The 20,961-nt window shown below is 25.6% G+C and overlaps 5 protein-coding genes across 7 annotated transcripts; 2 read left to right on the top strand and 3 right to left on the bottom strand.

The window, feature by feature from the left end:
• The first annotated feature begins 138 nt into the window (after positions 1 to 138).
• Positions 139 to 1,524, top strand: LOC108547009 (NECAP-like protein CG9132). Its single transcript, XM_017899336.1, has 3 exons — positions 139 to 349; positions 761 to 1,157; positions 1,255 to 1,524. Exons 1-3 carry the CDS (start codon positions 264 to 266, stop codon positions 1,501 to 1,503), a joined length of 732 nt encoding a protein of 243 aa, XP_017754825.1. The 5' UTR covers positions 139 to 263; the 3' UTR covers positions 1,504 to 1,524.
• Positions 1,525 to 3,247: 1,723 nt separating this feature from the next.
• Positions 3,248 to 5,735, bottom strand: LOC108547001 (uncharacterized). The gene is made up of 5 exons (XM_017899324.1): positions 5,397 to 5,735; positions 4,269 to 4,575; positions 3,912 to 4,172; positions 3,553 to 3,705; positions 3,248 to 3,444 (listed from the first exon to the last, which is right to left on the bottom strand). The coding sequence occupies exons 1-5, from the start codon at positions 5,687 to 5,689 to the stop codon at positions 3,286 to 3,288; spliced, it is 1,173 nt and encodes a 390-aa protein (XP_017754813.1). The 5' UTR covers positions 5,690 to 5,735; the 3' UTR covers positions 3,248 to 3,285.
• Positions 5,736 to 6,239: 504 nt separating this feature from the next.
• LOC108546983 (tRNA methyltransferase 10 homolog A) lies at positions 6,240 to 7,608 on the top strand. Its single transcript, XM_017899298.1, has 5 exons — positions 6,240 to 6,430; positions 6,588 to 6,897; positions 6,996 to 7,142; positions 7,199 to 7,304; positions 7,385 to 7,608. Exons 1-5 carry the CDS (start codon positions 6,240 to 6,242, stop codon positions 7,606 to 7,608), a joined length of 978 nt encoding a protein of 325 aa, XP_017754787.1.
• A 1,943-nt stretch (positions 7,609 to 9,551) lies between these two features.
• On the bottom strand, positions 9,552 to 12,759 carry LOC108547004 (protein FAM134C). Of its 3 annotated transcripts, none has more exons than XM_017899328.1 (7): positions 12,604 to 12,759; positions 11,836 to 12,145; positions 10,746 to 10,871; positions 10,556 to 10,652; positions 10,237 to 10,387; positions 9,987 to 10,109; positions 9,552 to 9,855 (listed from the first exon to the last, which is right to left on the bottom strand). In XM_017899328.1, the coding sequence occupies exons 2-7, from the start codon at positions 12,066 to 12,068 to the stop codon at positions 9,578 to 9,580; spliced, it is 1,008 nt and encodes a 335-aa protein (XP_017754817.1). In that variant the 5' UTR covers positions 12,069 to 12,145; positions 12,604 to 12,759; the 3' UTR covers positions 9,552 to 9,577. The 3 variants fall into 3 exon arrangements, with proteins under 3 accessions (XP_017754817.1, XP_017754819.1, XP_017754818.1); XM_017899330.1 differs by having other exon boundaries at positions 9,578 to 9,855; positions 12,589 to 12,759; XM_017899329.1 differs by having other exon boundaries at positions 9,578 to 9,855; positions 12,608 to 12,759.
• A 3,276-nt stretch (positions 12,760 to 16,035) lies between these two features.
• On the bottom strand, positions 16,036 to 20,401 carry mys (position-specific antigen beta subunit myospheroid). The gene is given in 10 exon segments (XM_017899308.1): positions 16,036 to 16,115; positions 16,192 to 16,695; positions 16,758 to 16,958; positions 17,039 to 17,339; positions 17,447 to 18,105; positions 18,182 to 18,266; positions 18,368 to 18,596; positions 18,678 to 18,969; positions 19,084 to 19,249; positions 20,235 to 20,401. Coding segments are annotated over 9 exon segments (2,502 nt in total). The 5' UTR covers position 19,249; positions 20,235 to 20,401; the 3' UTR covers positions 16,036 to 16,049.
• Positions 20,402 to 20,961: the final 560 nt, after the last annotated feature.

Genomic DNA, 20,961 nt, shown 5'->3' with positions numbered 1-20,961 from the left:
TATGAAATAAATACATGAAAATGAATTTTCTTTACTTTAGTTTGAATTGTAAGTTGTATATACTATGCAGAAGACAATCTATTATCACTAGTAAAATAATTCATGGTTAACGGTCTTTGTGTGGGGATGGGAGGCGTGATAGAGATAAAGTTATCAAATCACGGCAGAGATCTGTCACAAAATATAAACGAATTTTGAAATAGCACTTTGTTAAGTTCAACTCTTAAATATAAGCGCTTCTTCTGTGATTTGTCAAAAGTACAATGGATACGTATGAAAGTGTATTACTCGTAAAATCTGAAGTATTTGTATTTAAAATACCACCAAGGTCAACGAATAGGGGTTATCGGTACGATTAACTATTTTTGACAGTATTTTTATCAAAAATGTTTAATTTTATAAGACAATAATATATACAGAGATATTTTTAGAAATAATATTTTGTTCATCATTATATTAAAATATTTAATATTTTATATCTTTTTATTAGCCTTAATAGTAATGTTTAATACGTCAGCAAAAGTTATACCGGAAATTGTTAAAAGTATAATATTAATATTACATCTGGAATAACATATTGTCAAATTTTATAAAACTTTTTAAAATATAGAAATATTCAAAATTTTTATATTTTATAATATTAAACATCTCTTATTTAAATATTAAATACTTAAAATATTTTGGTTTTATTAAATGTAAATTTATTAATATAAAAATAATATAAAAAGTATCAGTTATTATAAATCATTTTATATTTTAGAGCTGCAGACTGGAATCTCCAAGAACCCACATGGACTGGTTGTATGCGCCTTGTCTCTCAAGGAGATTCGATTACAATCAAATTAGAAGATAAAGTTACTAGAGAATTGTTTGCAAAATGTCCAATTGAACAATATCCAGGAATTGCAGTTGAACCAGTCACAGATTCTTCTCGGTATTTTGTTCTTAGAATTCAAGATGATAATGGAAGGTCAGCTTTTATTGGGGTTGGATTTTTGGATAGATCTGATAGTTTTGATTTAAATGTTGCCCTTCAAGATCATTTCAAATGGCTCAGAAATCAAGAACAGATAGAAAAGGAAAAAGATAAACCAAAACAAGAGTTAGATCTCAGATTTAAAGAAGGAGAAACAATAAAAATAAACATGAAAATTACTGTAAGACCTTTTCCTTATTTTAATAGATATTATCATAAAAATTAAAATATTAAATTATGCAATAATTTATACAAAAGTTTTTATTTATGACATATAGAAAAAGGATGGCAGTGAAGTTTCTGCTAAAACAAAGCAGCGTGCCAATACAAATTTGGGTTTACCACCTCCACCAGGTGGTGTAAAAATTGCACCACCACCTGCAAAAACTCCAACCTCATCTCCGGCACATAAACCTATTCCAAATCAAAACCAAACAAGTTCTGAATGGGGAGAATTTGCTAGTGCATCACAACCTCAAAGTCAACAACCACCAACTGTAGGAAATGCCAGTTGGGTTCAATTTTAACTTAACAAGATTAAAATCTAACATAGCAATGTTGTAGAATCATAGACTACACATACATATTTTAATTTGTATGTTCACTGTGTGCACACATACCTTAATATGTGTACATATTGCATATAGGTACCTTTTAAGGGTAATTATTGACAAAGATGTTTCTATGTGCATAGTGAATCAACTATGTATACTTTTACTATATTATGATATAGTATTTATATATTTTTTTAAATTTGTGTTCTGCTTCAGTTACAAAATATGTTATATTATGAGTTTCATTTCATAACAAATTTTATTCAAAAATTAAGTTAAATATTTAAGCACTAAAATTATTATGATTTTCTAAATTATTAATATGAACTAAAAAATCTGCAAAAATCACAATTAATTTTTTCTCTATTGTATTTTTTACTATATTATAAATGTTAAAAATGTACATATTATATTTCTCATTTAAACAAATTATATAAAATGAATGAAATACTCATATTTTTTATAAGAATAGTTAACAAATATTATTTAATCTATACAATAGTCTTGTATAAATTAAAAAAGAAAGACAGTTTAAACAATAAAAATGGTTAAAAGTATATTAAACAAATAAAAAATAATGCAAGTTAATAATATCAAATATAAAATTTTACTAATAACAAACGTGTTATTATTAGTACAGTATTAAATAAAAATTACATTAAAGATATTTTTAGTATTCTCTATTGCATGGATACACTCTTTGTAAAAACCCTTAAAGGAGTATGAATTAAATTATACATCTTAATTAATATTAATTTCAGTTTGTACATAAAACAGAAATTGTGCAAATGCACGGCCTAATTTTATGGATATATCATCAATTTTTAGATAAAATTTTGATTTTGAATAGATAAACTAAGAAAAATAATATTATACATTATTGTGCTACTATTCATTTATATTATAAAATGATCATTGTGCTGTATTTTTTTATTTGTAAAAGGAGCTTTACACTTTAAAAACTTATTTTTTTAATATTGATAAAAATTTTGTTTGAATATTTTATAGTTCGGATAGTAATTTAGAAAAAATTATATATTAAAATAAGTTATTTAACAATAAGATTATTCTTTTATATTTTAAAGTACCATTATATTATAACTGAGAAAATGTTATACTAAATGAACGCAAAATTATATGTCAAAATAATGAAAATTAAGTATATCACATATCTCTTTTTGTTAAAATGAAAGAAATCCATTGTTTTATGTATATATTAAAAATTATTATTTAGAACTGATATTCAATCTTAAATTAAATGTACAACTGTAAATTATTTAAAGGTATAAAAAAATTCATTAGGTTTTATGAGTAGGTACATATAAGTAAGTGATTACTTATATATTCTAATATCACTGTATATTGTAAATGATGTTAAGTAATAGTGTTAATAATATCTATGTTAATATCTAACATAACAACAAAAATATCTTATAATTCCGTAAATAACATTCCATTCTTAGTTATGAAAATACTATAGTAATAAATATGTATATGTGTATATACACACATCTTAAAAAGTTAATACGTGAATATGTTATTATCTAACAGTTTTTTTTTTGTAATAAATGAAAAATACTATTGCTTTTTATTGTATATTTTCATTTATAATTATAATAAATTGCATAATTATTAATATATTAAATAATTATTAAAAATCATATTACAAATAATACTTCGTGATTAGACGAATGAATAACAATAGTTGAAAATCTTATTCTGTCACATGATTATTCCTTTTTTTTTAGCAAGTAATCAACAACGTTTATTACGAGCAACATTAAGACGTAAACTTCGCATAGCCATAGCGCGGCTAAAGTGACGTTGAACTGGACGTTGAAGTTGTCCATTAACTAGACTAGAAACTTCGTCACATTTTACACTGCTTGAAACTACTAAAAGTACGCCAAGTGCCTGCAATATTATGTATTTCAAATATATTATGTGTCACAATTATTTACACTTCGTTTTAACATAAAATGCACTAATATCTATAATAATATTTCTTTTTATCTTACATACCAAACATATAATTATCAGTAATGTGTAGTTATGTAGGCTTGCAACTGGAATTGATTCTACCTCTCTTAAAGCTTCCGCTGCTTCACAGAGGTCTGGTTTTAATTCTAAAGCATGTCGTAAATGTACAGTTGCTTCTTGATAATGACCATATGCCTACAAAAGAATAAACATTGTAATGATATATTATTTCTTAATATTTTAGAACAAGTTTAAAGAATACTTTTTGCCTTGTAATTAGATTTATATTATTAATGAGAGTAATCAAATGAAATACATATTTAAATACACTGCTACTGAAAAATAAACTACACTTTTGCAGCTTCTAATCACATTCAATTACTTCAAATATTTTTAATTACTTTGGATATTTGGCCAAGTGTAAGATATTGTTCCCAAGCATTACGATCTGGAGGTTGCAATTCCAAAGAACGTCTTGCTAAATATGTTGCATCGTCCAAATATCGTTGAACTAATAATACCCGAGCTAAATTTAACAAAACTTCTGCATTATGTGGCGATACAGCAAGTGCTCTTCGAAAACATTCAATTGATCTTTGGGCATCACCTTTTATACGCCAAAAATTTCCTATTTGATTGTAAAGTTGAACAGATTTTGGTTTCTATAACAAATTTATAAAATATATGTATATATAGCTTATATATTATATAGGGACTACTTGCTTATCTATAAACAAAACATTTCTTAATATTTATACCTCTCTTTTAGCTTTTATTAAACGTTTCTCTAATAGATCAATGTCAACATCCACAGTTTTGCCACCATTTTTCTTAAACATAAGTGCTACATTAGGTTCTGGAGCCAATGGATGTTTATCTCTATTTGCAACACCGAGCAAATTGTCATAATAAGTGAAATTAACAGGTTTTCCACAGTCTAGAATTATATCCTCACATTGTTGACCAGAAGTACACATGATTTGTTCATTTGACACTTGAGATGGTAGAGGAAAAGATGATTCAGTGGCATTTGTTGTATCCTTCAACACGTATGACGAGAATCGTCTGCCAAGGGGACCAAAGTTAGGGCTTTTTTAACGCTGAAAGAACAGTAAGCCACACACAAATACTAACTACAGGAAGAAAAACAAAATTACATCACGTTATTTAACAATTATTAAACACAAAATCTAAAATATATAAATTGAATACAATTAAATATATAAATAAAAGAGTTTATACAAATTATTTTTTAAATAACTAAAATTACATACATATTTCACATATTTGAATATTTTATACGATTTCAATATTTAACCTTACTATATTTTTAATAATTTAAGTATTTTATATGTTTTTGTATTTTCCAAAATTTATGATCAGTGAAATATACATTATAATAATAAACTATAGTAATAAACATGCAATATAAAACGTGCAATACAATATAGAAAATAATGTTAAATACAAACTACAATGTTATTTAATATAATTTAATTAAAATTTCATTCGTATTGTTATATGTATGCTAAACATTAATATTATAAAATACACTAAATAAATACAAAAATATAACAAAAATTTCATCATTGAAGGATGTATCCTTTCAGACCTTTAAATATCTTTCAATCAAATAGAATGTTATTACAAAAATATACATCATTTTAGTGTTAGAATATCATATCATGTATGCAAAAAATCATAAAACATGAGATCTTAATATAACTTGTTCCAGGCATTTATAAATTCTTGAATTATATTTGAAAAATATAAATCTCGATAATCCACTGTTTCAAAACGTGTTAAAAGTATCAATTTGACATTCTGAAACAAGATGTACCACATAGCTCTTACCCAGGATTAATCAAACTCCCGTGATTTCTTACCGTTCATGATTTTCAGAGGCAACATTTTTGCAATCTTGGCAATAAGGCTGAATTTTTTCATATTTTTCAGAAATAGCCGTTTTACTCCAACTTTGTCCGTTTCCAACACTAATGCTGCTTGCCAAAATATCGAAAATAGGATCATCCTCAACGGTGCTTATGAAGTCCGTTGATTTGATGACTTTGTCAGCACTGAGCCTCCAAGAAGTTCTCGAATTCGTTAGTTTTGCCTGAAGTATTAAAAAACAAAAAAGATAGCCGACGACACGACCGTCAATTCCAATAACTTGCATTCTCTCACTTCACAAAAACTGATCAACACGTTTCCTGAGCGGTGAAAAATCGTCTGCTTTCACTATGAAAAGATAATTTAGATTTTCATCTAGATGACACCATTCTTTAGGGATTATTGAATTAATTGCCAACATTTATTTTCACTATTATGATATCCCTAGATATTTAAAATAATTTTTATTTAATTTTTGAAGTAAAATTGAATGTTAAATTATTTTTTTTTCAAAATAGATATTCATCACTTTATATATATGTTATTACATTAAATTACATTAAAAAGTTTCAAAATAAATATGTAATTATAACTGATTAAATAATAAACAATATTTATGAATTGGAGTATCATTAAATGTATGTAAACAGTATATAAAGCTTTATAAATATAAAAAGTTATAAAGCAAATAATGCTATTTTACATTTATTAGAATTTTTTAAATGAGTTTACATCTGTGTTTAAATGTTATAAGATTTTCTCTAGATAGGTATATTTTTTACATTTTAATAGATTCCTACAGGAAAGCTATTTGTTTTCTTTATCTTTGTAAAGACATGGAAAATGAGAAAGATACAACTAATATCGATAAAGTGGCAAATGCTACACAATACATAAAAATTTGTGAAAAAAAGACTTGTTTTAATATAAATAACAAGTTATCGGAATTACATCCAAATTTAAGTAAACATCAACTAAAAAAAGTAAAAAAAAAAGAAAGATGGTTAAAACGAAAGGTTGAGCTAAGGTTTTTATTTCTCAGATTTATAATAGATATTTAAGAATTATATGACTTTATAATATGTTTGATAATTTTATTACATTAAATATAATTTAATTTAATTTAATTTAATTTAATTCAATATTAATATTGTTATTTACGAATTGTTATTCTAATGTTATAGATTACGAGAACGGGAGAAAGCAAGGCAAAAACGAGCATTTGCTCGTGCAAATAATATAGATCTCGGACCATCTAGGAAAGCTTTGAAAAAAAGTACAATGGCAGATAGTAGTTGTAAAATTGGAGTAACTATTGATTTGTCTTTTGATGATTTAATGATTGATAAAGATATTGCAAAATTGACTAAACAAATATTAAGATGTTATACCTTGAATAGACGAGCTATTGCACCAATGCAATTTTCTCTTACCAGTTTTAATGGAAAATCAAAAGCAGATATGCAGAAGCATAATGGATATGAACATTGGGATGTATGTTATTTTAATACAATTGTAATAATATATTTTAAAAACACAATTTTTAGATAATAAACATATCAAATTTTAACTTTGACGAAATTTATGTATAGGTAAAATTTCACGAGGAATCTTATTTGAATATTTATCCAAAGGAAAAAATTATATATCTTTCTAGCGAATCAGAAAATGTTATTACTCAACTAAAACATGATTATGTGTATGTTATTGGTGGTCTTGTTGATCATAATAGTCATAAGGTAAGCTAAAATTCATAACTTGTATAAATTTTCTTATACAATATTTACACTTTTAGGGTCTCTGTCATAAGTTAGCTGTACAAGTTGAAATAAAACATGGTAGATTACCTTTAGACAAATTTTTACGTATGAAGGCAAGAAAAGTTTTAACTGTTGATCATGGTATGCTTGATATAAAATTCATTAGTTAAATATAATACATAAACTTTGTATACAAATAATATATGTACAAACCTTTTTAGTGTTTGAAATTCTGCTTAGAGTCAGTGAAGGAAAAACATGGCAAGAAGCATTCTTACAAGTTTTACCAGAAAGAAAGAATGCACAACTAATTGTACCATCAGGAGATTGTAAAGGCACATCAGACATGTATGATGATAAAAAAGATATTTTTGGCACAAATAATGATGTAAAATCAAAAGACAAAATTAATGAATTTGATAATGTAAATAATGTATGTATATAACAAGAATATATTGTAGGTAAAATAATAAATATTATATTGTATCATATATAATTCCATAGTAATATAATATTCTCACATCTTTTTTATCATTATTTTATTTTTTTACTAACTTTATTTTATTATCATATTTTATAAGTACATATGTGTACATCAATTAATATACATACATGCATATTATTATGAATAAAAAATAGATGAATTTAGAATATATCAACAAAATGACACTTACATGATTTAAAAAATTAAGTATTAAATACATATAAATTTATATGGGATATTAAATGGAATAATACATTAAAAAAAGTTAATACAAATAATTTAAATAAATTAAAGATATGTTTTTATTCAAGATAGATTAAGAAATTTACTTTAAACATGATATCCCTTATGCAAAATAAAAATGTGAAGGTTAAACAAAAAATTGTTATACTTAAAAGAAAATATATATAGATCAATTTTTCTCAAATTTTGCAAGAAAATTTCAAAAATAATTTTCTATATTTGTATACAATTTATATACATATATCATTCACACTAATTACTTTAAAATAAAACAGAATTATAAGAATAAATTAAATTTACACAAAATTAAACACATTATTACTCCAAGTATTATAATTTTATATTTTATGTAGTATAATAGAGTTATTATGACTAGAAAATAGTTTTTTCCAATGTTCGAAGTGTGGTTAGTTTAAAAAATTACATTATTTTTTAAAATACGCAATTTTTCAATAATAATTTAGCACTTTTTAATGTTCATTATTTGTACACATTAAAGCTCATTTTTATATTTCACTAACTAATAAAACATTACTTATGGATATACAGTCAAATACTCTTTGCAAAATTTGGTTAAAATTAACAGCACATTTCTAAATTTAATATGGATTTTTGTATGTATATACTATCAATAGAATTATGTTTACATAAGTGGTATCATTTTTAATAGCAATCTTACAGCAAAACATGTACAACTAATTTTAAGATAGTATGTACCATTTTATAATTTAATTTAGAATTTTTTTTTTAAATCATTGCAACGTTTTTTTTCATAAATATTATAACCAATTCTGTTAGTTTAAATTTCAAATAATTTCAATATGAAATTTCTATATTTAATAAAATATATATTATTGATGCATGTACGTTATTTACACTTTATTTAATACTTAAACTGAATTGGAAAAATTAAGCTAAATATAATTTAATCAAACGATAAAACAATATTTCAATATGTATGCATTATTAATAACTGATTCTTGACAAATTAAACTATTTTTACATATAACTTTTGCAATATCAAAAACGGAGCAAATATTTACTATGATAATAATTATCTATATTCAACCTGCTGCACAGTGGATATTGTGATTTTTAATTTCTTAATTATAATTCACAGGAAACTATTTTCTGTGTGTAATACATATATACAAAACCATTCTTGGCCATGAAGGTCAAAGCGATATTTAAATTGACAATCGTTATTTGTTCAATTTCATCTGCTTCAATTTTTGTTAATAATTGATTTTTTTATATACATCAAGGATCAATCATATATCATCAAAAATAAAAATTGAGATAATTCTCTCTGTTTGCACATAATATGTACAATTTTATGAATATATCTTAGTATAAGTATATATCAATGTAGCTACTGAGAAGTTATTATTTGCATAATATAAAAAGACAGTTTAATTTGAATTATTAAATTTTTATAAAGTATGTATGAACTTAGGAAAATAACCTGTAAGTTGAAGAACAAATGATCTCTTCCAATATACTCAAAATAATTTTATATTATTATTGTATAAAAATTTGTAAATAAATTTGTAAAAAGTAGCTAACATTAAAATAAAATAATGACTTCAGTTAGATTATTATCCAATTAAAATATATTAAAAAGTAACTTTTGATTTAATTCTATTTTGCTATGATAACAACTTCACAGTTTACATATCATTGCATTTTATGCAATATTTAAGTTATCAACATCATGACCATCAATTATTTCAAATTCGCTACCACTTTCATCACTATGGCTAGCTAAATTGCTTGGTATAGGTTCAAGTTCTGCTTCTTCTTCAGAAGATGATCCCTTTTTAAAATGGCCACTTCGAAATTTAATACCATCCACATCAGTTTCTTCAGCACTAAGCTCTAATTCAGAAACTTCTGCACTATCAGTACTTTCATCTTCATGTGATGGCATTTTAAGACCTATAAGGTCTTCATCGTTAAAAAATTCTATAATTAAAAAAGATATTTTATTCAAAATTTGATAAAATAAATATTTATTGAATAAGTATAAAACAATTTTTTAAATAAGTAATATGTAAGAATGCTAATACTAATAATATTGAATAATTTGATGATACCAGCATCAGATAATACACTTGTTGGTGTTGGAGACTGATCTCCTGACTCTCCTGCTCTTGTAAGAACTTGAAGATTATCTTCAGTTACTGCTGGTAAAAATTCTTCAATTTCACTATCCCATTCTATAACAAGATGAAAATTCAGAAGTTTACTAATTACATTATCTCTTAATTTTTAATTTTAATATTGTCATAATTTTTATTGTTATTAATAATAATAAGATTTTTGATATTTTATTGTATCAATCACCTTTATGTAATACCATTTTGCTAGGTAGCTTTAACAATAATGCAGGACCAAGTAAAATGCTCATGCATATTGTATATGTAAAAAGTACACCATTTATAGTACGGCCAATAATCCACAAACCCAAAGACAGAGAGCATACAGCAGCACAAAACTGAAATAATTTAAAAAAATTTTAAATGTGATTCACAAAATTAAAGCATCCTTAAATATATTAAATCTTATACTTCTTTTTTATTAAATACAATAAGAATAGATACACACTATCTAAATATATATATTTGTATATTATTAAATATGTAATCAATGAATAAAAGATTACCACGCCTGGTTGTTCTTTTCTCAATTGCTTCAAATTATTAATTGCTGATTTTATTCTCTTTCCTATTTTTTCACTTTGTTCTGCCTTTGCGTATGAACTATAAATATATTACACACCTTAATTGAATTAATTATATATGTAAATACTTATAAGTATATAAGTACAATTTGTTGCAAATTTTAACACATACGCAGCTATGTCCAATGCTTTATTTTCTTTTTGAACTTGAGTTTCCAAAGTACTATAACAGAGAACAACAACCAATGCAGCACTACTGGCTGCAGCAAAGCCACGAACTTCTAATACAATAATACCCCTGAAAAAATTTGTATACAATTAATATTATGTATAAACAATAACTTAAAAATTACATAACTTTTTATTTATAAAAACTTACAATTATTACATAATAATTTTGTATATTATTTTATTCATAATTTTATTAGAAAATGTATGAATAATTAAGTACATAATCAAATCTAACAACAGTGAAGCAAACATATGATTTACATAAAATCGATCTGACCGATTTTCAATCGTACGATATTTTTTTTTAATTATCACATATACTGCCATCTAGAATAGTACTATAGATTTGGTGGGAAAATACACAGAAAACATGCAATTCATTCGGCAAAGTAAATATGAATGTCATGAATAAGTATAATTGTAGAGAAAGAGACAGAGAAAGAGATTTTGTAACGTATTGGTTGGAAGTGCGGAAACCAATCAATGACCGATTATATCAACTTATTTTCGTAGTATGTGTAAATAACGTCATATGATTGACGTTCTTTATACGCTTATCACAAAGAAGCATATACAAAAAACACAAAGCATCAGAATGCTTGATCATTCATATTATTATTTACAACTGATATCCGAAACACGTACGCTTTTACAAGCCTTGACCTAGAAGACAATTACTTTCAAAGCATTTAGTAACAACTAAATTCTTTGCATTTCTTCTTTTAAGATGCAAATTTTGCTAGTAAATATCATTGTAAATTTATTACAATAAAGAAGAAGAACGAAACATTTTGCGTCAATCAAACTGTAGATCAAAACGGTACATTATACTTATCATTTAGCATCGATAATTATTAAAAGATTTTTATTTTGTAAACTAGAAAATTATAAGCTAAAAGGTGAAAAATTAACGGATGTTTGTTGCACGATGGAGAAATAGTAACCACTAAATAATAAAATTTTGTGAAATCATGTAAAATACTATATCTTAAAAATGACGCATATCATCCTATAGTACTAAACGGACTCACCAAAACAGTATATTGAATACAATGACGACAGAGATACTATACACAGAGTTCTCCCAAAAAAGGATACTCTCCAAAATGCCACAAAGTCGCTTCGGGGCTTCGAAATTGCATCCCACATTCCGATATCGTTCAACCTCAATAGTTTTACGTTCGTCCTCCACTTCACTTGCATCATGAGTTGTCGCATTTCTCATCCATCGAAAATAACATGCCACTCTCGAAAGCCGTTCCATGACAGTTCCAGGTCGCCGTTGACTGCTTTTGTCGTCCTAATTCCCGTACTCCTTTGGCATGGTACACCCTCGGAAGACTGTGCGGGAGTATTTTTAGCGCGTGACAACGAGAGTAAGACTTTTGAGAACGAACGAGTAACCGCGGGGGTTTCTTCTGCTTTACATCGAAGAGCGGAGTGAGAAGGAAAGAATGATCGAGAAAGAAAGGGATGGACTGACAAAACAGAGAGGAAAGAACGGAAAGTGAGAAAGATAGAAATGAATATAAACGAAAGGATAGATTAAGACTACGACCACAACCGACAAAGAACAAATGACTGCCACGTGAATGAGATAGAGAAAAAGAGAGGAGACAGGAGAGAGGAGAGAGGAGAGTGGAGAGAGGAGAGAAGAGAGAGAAGAGAGAAAGAGAGGGAGAACAAAGCAAGGGAAAAAGCACAAATAGAAAAAAGAAAAATACAAGGATTAAATGTACACCCTCGCGGTATTTGACATTTGTTCTTGTTAGTTTTACGAATACCTTCTTCTGACTTACACACTTTTTTGGTTTATTTTTTCTGGTAATACTAGTTCGTGACTAGCTAACGTATCTGTTATCGTCCTACTGACGTATGCATGCGCTCAAACGTTATTCCATATACCCTGCCTTTACCTACTGCAAACACGTGACGGTTAAAACACGAGACGCCGTTACATCGTAGACAACGTTCAATGAAACTGCGTAAAATCTTAAATTTTAGTTATATCGCTAATATGCGATATAATAGTATATTTTATATACGAGTAATTTTAATAATCTGATTTTTAATTTATAATAAAAAGATTAATATATAATATAACAAACTAGAAATGTATAATCGAAAAGCATAAGAATCGTACAAAAAGTTTAAAAACTTATATATATACTTTATAAAAAATATTTTATTTGCCTTTTACGAAATTTGACAAAATATTAAAACAACACTTTCATAGTAGCACATAAAACACACTTTAGGTAACTCGATAGTTTAAATGTTTTTGGCATGATTATATATTAATAGTTTTAACACCAATAGATTTTAACAAAAAAAGAATCGTTAATATTTGACTACATGTGTATGTTAGTTTGAAACAGTACTTTATCTTTTTTGAAAGATTATTCAATAAATCTACAAATAATGAAACAATTCTACTAAATGTTAGATTGAGTAGTACCGCAAATATATCAAAAAAAGAATATTATTGTTATATACTCAAATTCTGTCTGGTTAATAAAGCCTTCGCTCTACTGTCGTTCTCTAATCATTTTATTCCACTTTAAATTACACGAGGTCAAGCTTTCTCACTTTTATTATATCAGTAACGTTATAATTGATCCAATACTCTATTCTTAGAAATTTTTTAATACATAAGTTAGATTTCAATAAACAATGTTTAGTATCTTTAATCTCATTATTGTATGAGTAAATTTTGTTAATGATTTTTCGATAAGTTGAAGTAAATAAAAATTAGCAACTGTGTCTTTATGATCTTTTTGTAACAAATGATTAGAAATTATTATGTATTGATTTTCAAAAAGCTTTTTTAGAGAAATAATAATAAAATTTTATTAAGTAGTTAAATGCATAAAGTACTAGTTGAATACACATGTATATTTAAAATTCGAACGCTACAGGTTAAGGATATTTTATGAATGACTATCTTTTTTTCATTCGACAACCATTCGATTGGATTACGAAACATTAAAACTAACTACTTTTATTATGTGTGTATGTCATAATTATCAAAAGATTTACATAATACTATTGTTCAGAATTACAGAATAATAAATAATTTATTAATTCTCAGTCATGTATGTATATATTATATAACATACATACACTACGATGTGAAGAATGTACTCTTTTAACATTATACATTAGATTTATTATAATTTAATTGCACTAATGTGTTACATAAGTAAGATAGTGATTAGACTAAATAATAGACATAGTAATTGTAAGGGTAATAATTATTTAAATAAAAAATATATACATTCGTTATGAATAATAAGAATAATGTAAAATATAATATCCCTACCCGAACATAACTCATTATAGTTTATAATAAATAATAATTATAGTTTACATAATTAAAGATTCGTGTTATTTCCGTCATGACCTCCATACAAAATGTAAATTTGTATTTATCTTTGTATCATTTTCTTCCGTTTAATCGTAAGATAACTTGATTGGTATGTTAGAAATGTTTTAGTAAAGATAAGTTTGTAATTAAACTATATTACGCTGCATTATTTACGTGTAATACAATATACAATATAAAATCACGTAGTTTATCATAAAATTTCAATACAACATATTATTGCACTACGTTATTGTTGCGAGGTCAATATTATGAATAAATTGCTGTTGGTATATTGTTTGCATTGATAAATAAGTTTTTAATAAAATATTACAGTACAAAAATATCATACTTCATGATTAAAAATATACTATAGTTGCCTTTTCATTTCTGCAGATTTAATAATTTAAAAGATTAAAAAAGTAAATGAAATAGAGAAAATTTCAATCTTGTTTTATTTACTAATTTTTTTTCTCATAGGAATAGCAAATTATGTTAATGCAAAATCAATTCGTATATATGTAACTAGTTTATTTATGAAAATAAAACTATATATGTCAACGTATAAATGCGCGCATAAAAATATATTATCAACACATAATGATATAAAGTTTAATTTATTTTATCTTACAAAAAAGTCATAAGATAAACTGATATTTCTGATGTTATTAATGACAGAATTCAAGTGAAATATCTATGATTTATCAAGCAGATAATCTTTATACAAATACAATTATTTCACAAAAATAGTATTTGTTTATATGTATAAAATTCATTGTTTAAAAATTTTTATTCAGAAGTAAATATATAAATAAAAATAAATGTAAAGATTATAAATTACTCTATTAGCTTAATTAAGATTAATAAAATGTATTATAAAAAATTAATTTTTCAAACATTTAAAATGTTAATTTACGTTGTTTTAATAAATTTTTTAACTACATTTCTATTTATACATTTAGAAAATACACAATCAAATTTTATACCTTCTTGTCTATATAAAGTTTCATAAATATTTCTGAAGAAAAATCTCGGCGTTTGCATTTCTTATAAATTGCAAAATGATTTATACTTATTACTATGCATTTTGCTATTTTTTACATTTATACAATGTTCTACATACATTTTTAGATCATTCTTTTTATAAAAGTTAAAATATGTATGAGAATCAGGAAGACTTAAGAAGAAAATAAGTAAAGATTGTTCGTTAATACATATTTGTAAAAAATGTTTTAAATCTTACACTATCGCGTATTAAAATGTGCCTTATTTATGTTTTTTGTTTGAAACATAGTAATGTATAAAAAATCTTAATAAATATTATATTTGAAAACAGGATTCATTATAGTCTATATTTCAATTTAATAAGAGTGGATAAAGTCTTTTAAAAGAGTGATATATGTTCTAAATTTTATGTTAAAAAGAATATTTTTGTCATAAGACAGAAGGCACTTCTATGTAAATGTTATTATAAGATGAAGATTTTAAATCTTTAAATCATTCTATTACTGTATTTTCATGCAGATATTCATTCTTATACGTTATAATTTTTCATTGTATACATTGTGTACATAATTTACACCTACTCACATACTCACACACACATACATAGCAGTCTAAGTTATATGGCAGTATTATATCATACTTAATGAATAATTTGATAAAGTTTTGTATTACATCAGATTCCATTAAATACTTATCAGTTACAATGTTAACAACTATCCTAATTAGTGCTAAAAGCTTCATTTGCTTGCTTCATGATAAAATTTGTTACTTATCGATTAAATATTAACCAGTTAAAAATTTATATTTATTTATAAAAACACAATTTACCGAAATAAAATAATTCCCTCTATTAAGCAGAGATCATATTTATTGATTTTATTTTCCAGCATATGTTGGATTTTTAAATGTTGAAGTTGCTTGCTTGTAAATTGGATTTTCTCCCTGTTTAAAAATAATTATAATGAAAGATTTTGTAACATAAAAAATTATGAAATCACAAATAATTTAAAATTTTTACCGTATCCCACTTAGCCATCATCCTTTCTTTCTCAAATTTTGCAAATTCTCTTCTATCATGTATAGTTGTCAATAACTTCCATAAAAGTAACAGTGCGAGACCAATTAAAACAATAGCTGCTATTACACCTAATACTATACCAAGCATATAAACTTGTGGTGGACATTCTCTTTCTTTTTGAGCTCGAACTTTTAGACAATTTGTTTCGTTGTAATAATAAACAAAGTTATATTTACAGTCATCTTCATCTATACCGAAACATAGAACTTCATCCTTATCCACATCTGGTATAACGGTATCAACTGGTTCAGGAACGAATTCTTTGCAATTTTTTGCACATTCTTCTTTGTCAGTAAAATTACCAGTACCATACATTTGACATAATACACAATTTTTTAATTCTTCACAACGGCTTGGACAGGTTGGGCATTTATTACAGTGTTTACCAGAATATCTAGTACTTCCTTCTTCATAGCAAATACATTCACCACAAATACAATCTCCCTAAATAATAAAAGAATAATTACAATCAAAATTGTTTCTTGCAAAAATAATAAAAAGCATACATGTCCTGAACACAACAGTCCATTAGTAGTTCCTGGTGCAATACAAGTTTCATTTGAAGATCTACAATTGCAAGATGGACCAGTCCATCCTGCATTACAAACACATTGTCCGCATTCACATGTTCCATGATTTGAACACAAATGACTTTGATCTCGGTCACATGAAAAGTTGTCACATTCGCAAAAATGACCCGATATTATCTATAATATATAAGATGACATTATACATTCACTAAAAAACATGTTTATTGAAGTTAGTGAAATTATACATTTATACTTACTTCTTCAGGATTTTCTCTTTCTTCACATTCACACTGACCACAAGCACAAGTTCCTCTTCCTGAACAATCTACAAGAGAAGTATTGTCAGGCCTACAAGATTGAAAATGTTTATCAAATCCTGTCATTTCTTGATGGGGACTGCATTCACAACGTTTTCCAAAGAATCCATCATAACATTCACAGATGCCACATTTTAGAGTTCCTACACCATTACATTCTGGTGATTTTGGTTCATACATAGCACCTTCACGTTCGCATTCACAGTCACATAACATTTCCAATGTAGAAAAAAGAAATTAAAAAAGAAAAAAAAAGAAAAAAAAAAAAGAAAAAAAGAAGAAAGAAAGAAAGGAAAATAAACTTTTCCTTTAACAATAAACTGAAATAAATAGGCAAATGCAAATGTTTTTATTCTTACTGGATAAATATCGAATTTTTGTTTCCATTCTGATCTATTTTCTGGACAACTTGTGACTTCAATTTCTGCAGTGAATTCTACTTTTGTTCCAACTTTTAATCCATCACATTTTGAAGTTTCAATAAGTGGGCCTGTCCCCAGACATTTTGAAAGATATTTTACTTTAACTGCACTGCTAGCTGTATCTTTCATCTCAACCGAACTTGAAATTGCATCATACTGTTCACGAATTAATTCTACAACATTACTTGAGTCATCTGATAATTTACCAGCAAAAGATCCTTCTACATGTTTAGTTAGTCTTTTATATACGTTTATTTGCTCTTCCGTAACAGCCCATATAACATTAATAGCATTTTGTTTGACTTTTAAATTAATTTGAGAAATACTTGGATAGTCTTGTAAAGATGAGTGTGTATAAAGTCCAGTACCATCTAAATGACATTCACCATCATTTGGCTTGATAATTCCACCTAATTTACCATCTCCTGCATAATGAAAACCAGCATCTGTAGAAAACACTAAAAGTCTACGAGCCTTTTCACGCCAACCAATTTGTCGCCTACAAACTATAGCTTGCATAATTGCATCAAATCCTCCTTCTGGTGCATCTAAATTTCCAGATACTGAGGCATTTCTTACTAAACTCTATATGAACAAAAAAAAAATGACAATAATTTTTAGAAAATATCATTTGAAAAATTAGGTTATTATATGTGCTTACAGCAAAATGACTAGTATCTCGAGATAATGTCATAATATTTTTATAACCATATGGTGCTGCACATCCATCACATGGTTCTATTAACCTAAAATACAAAAATAACTACATGTATATTGTTAAATGATATGTAAAATTGTAATTCTAAATTATGTACAAAGATTATGATTGTTTTTATGAGAAACTTACGACTTAGGCATTGTACTAACATAAGGCATTACAACTTTATCAACAAAACTGCCAAAACCTAGCCGAAAATTACTTGTAATTTTACTCATACTCTCTACTAGAAGTTGTCCTAAATCTGATAATTTTTTCTTATCATCTTCCATTGATTTACTCAGATCCATAAGATAATACAAATCAACAGGGTAATCTTCAGCTTGTGAATAGGCGAAAGTCATTCTATGTGCTTCATCTAAATAATTAATATTATTTAATATTGTAAATATATATCTACACTAAAAATATTTAATCTATAAGAATTATAATATCTTACTTATTCTAAGTTTTAAATTAACTTCTTGTGGCCAAATTTGTATAGCTTCTTGTCTTCTGCTATTACTACTACTGCTACTACTACTTGATTTTGAACTAGAGCCATATGTGCTGGAATTTATGTATTGATATTCATAACCACTGATACTACCACTTGCATAACCACCTTTTGTTAAATTCCTATGTCTTATCATACTAAAAACATTATCTGGATTCCATGTATATTCAGCTGGACATGTTGCAAATATTTTGGTATTGATGTTTGGTAAAAAACACCGTTTCTCTGAAAATTTCTACAAAAACAAATATAATTATTCGTATAATGTATATTATATATACTACATATTAATAATATATATTGACATGAAAATAAAAAATTTATGATATAAATTTATATGAAAACTTACTGGTGCAGCACACCAGGCACAATGTGGTGTTTGTATACATTCATGACATGTTTGTTTGCTGATGCAAGGATTCATTCCAGTTAATCTTTCTGGAGGTGAATAATTTGCCTTTACTAGTGATATGACAATTGCTATTGCTATGAGCCAACTTGAGCTGCCAAACATTCTATATATATATATATACATACATATATAAAAAAATATACCAGTATAAAACATTTCTAATTATTAAATATTAAATATAGTGTATATATACAAAATATATATAAATAGTAAATATAAAGAAATTTATATTAATGCACTTTATAAATTTAAAGTTGAAATATAATTCTGCAAGTAAAATAATAATTTCACTATTTTTAATTTTACAGAATTTTAATGAAATTATAACTATATGAAATCATTTCTAAAAATAATAAAGTATGTATGAGATAATATTCTTGTACTGGTTGACTCATTGAATTCTTAAATTATATTTTCTTGGTTTCTACTTTTATTTTCTGAGAATAAGTATGAAATATGTATGATTTAAATCATTTTCTAATAATTTAAATTATTTATTCAAAATTAGGATAAACTGATAGTTTTATTTATAACAGATGATTTATTTTGTAAGTTAGTTATAAATGATTCACGTTACATTATGAATTGGTTTTAAAGCAATGTCTATAAATTTCTATACTAAATTAAATTGTAAATTAAATAAATTCATTTTAATATCAAAACATTAAAAAAATTTGATTGTATGTATCAACATTTAAAACAAGTAATGTGTGTTAAATATACATATCTAAGAGAAAAAAATTAGAAGAAAAAAATATTTACAAAACATAATTAATTATTTAGTGAAAAAAAAAGAATTTAATCAAAATGTGACTATACATGTTCTTTCACACTTTAAATTTTCAATATATGTAAGTAACATTTTGTATAAAATTTGAATAAAAAGATATTCACTTGTAATATTCTGAAGAATTATGTTTCAAATATATTCAATACCTATGAAATATGATTATTCACAGTATAAAACAGGCTGCTTATTCATTCACGATGATGCCGTCATCTTTATATTTACAAAGTGCTATCTCTTCACAAACGAAGCAATAAATATTAAAACAGAAAAAATCGAATGTAAAATTATATAGGCTTACTTTTTTGTTAGAAGTTCTCCTTTTAATTTGTTATTAGAACATCACAAATTTGATCAATGTTTTCTTGTTATTTGAATCACCATAAAAGGTAACCCATCAAACACATGCACTTTACCAGCAATTGCCTACACACGATCGCGATAATTTACCAGCAATTCCCTGCACACGTTCTCTAAATGATTCTGATTAGTACATGCAGCACAGAATAATAATAAGTAGATACGCAACTCTGAAACTAAACCGAACAGAAGTTCTAGCGCTATATATGTTCGATGTTTGAACTATCTGTTTTATTTCCGGTACAATGTACAAAAAGCGGGAGATTTTGAATTCTAAATATATTGAACATATTAATGTTGTATTTATGCTGGGTAGTATTAGTATTAAAATAAATAAAATATAATTAAAAATAATTTTAGTAATATCATTAATCAATTTTAATAATATTAAATAACATTATCAAATTAGCATCACGTATAAAACGATATCTAATGAAATGCTGTAATTGTTATATACTATTATATAATCAGACGTAAAATTGTTAATATTACAAATATTTCAAAAAAATATGTTTCATGCTAAAATGGATATATATGCAATTATAATCAAAAAATTGTTCAAATATAACAAATAATATATTGTTTTGAGTTACGTTGTTCGTTGATTTTAGTTAATCAAATTCAACCCTATACTACATGCGCAGAGGACGAAAAGAGGCGTTTAAGGA

Source organism: Eufriesea mexicana, unplaced genomic scaffold, assembly GCF_001483705.2.
Source record: "Eufriesea mexicana isolate 0111107269 unplaced genomic scaffold, ASM148370v2 scaffold812, whole genome shotgun sequence".
Lineage (NCBI taxonomy): Eukaryota > Metazoa > Arthropoda > Insecta > Hymenoptera > Apidae > Eufriesea > Eufriesea mexicana.
Note: the sequence above shows the minus strand (reverse complement) of the source record. Positions and strands in the feature narration are given on the sequence as shown.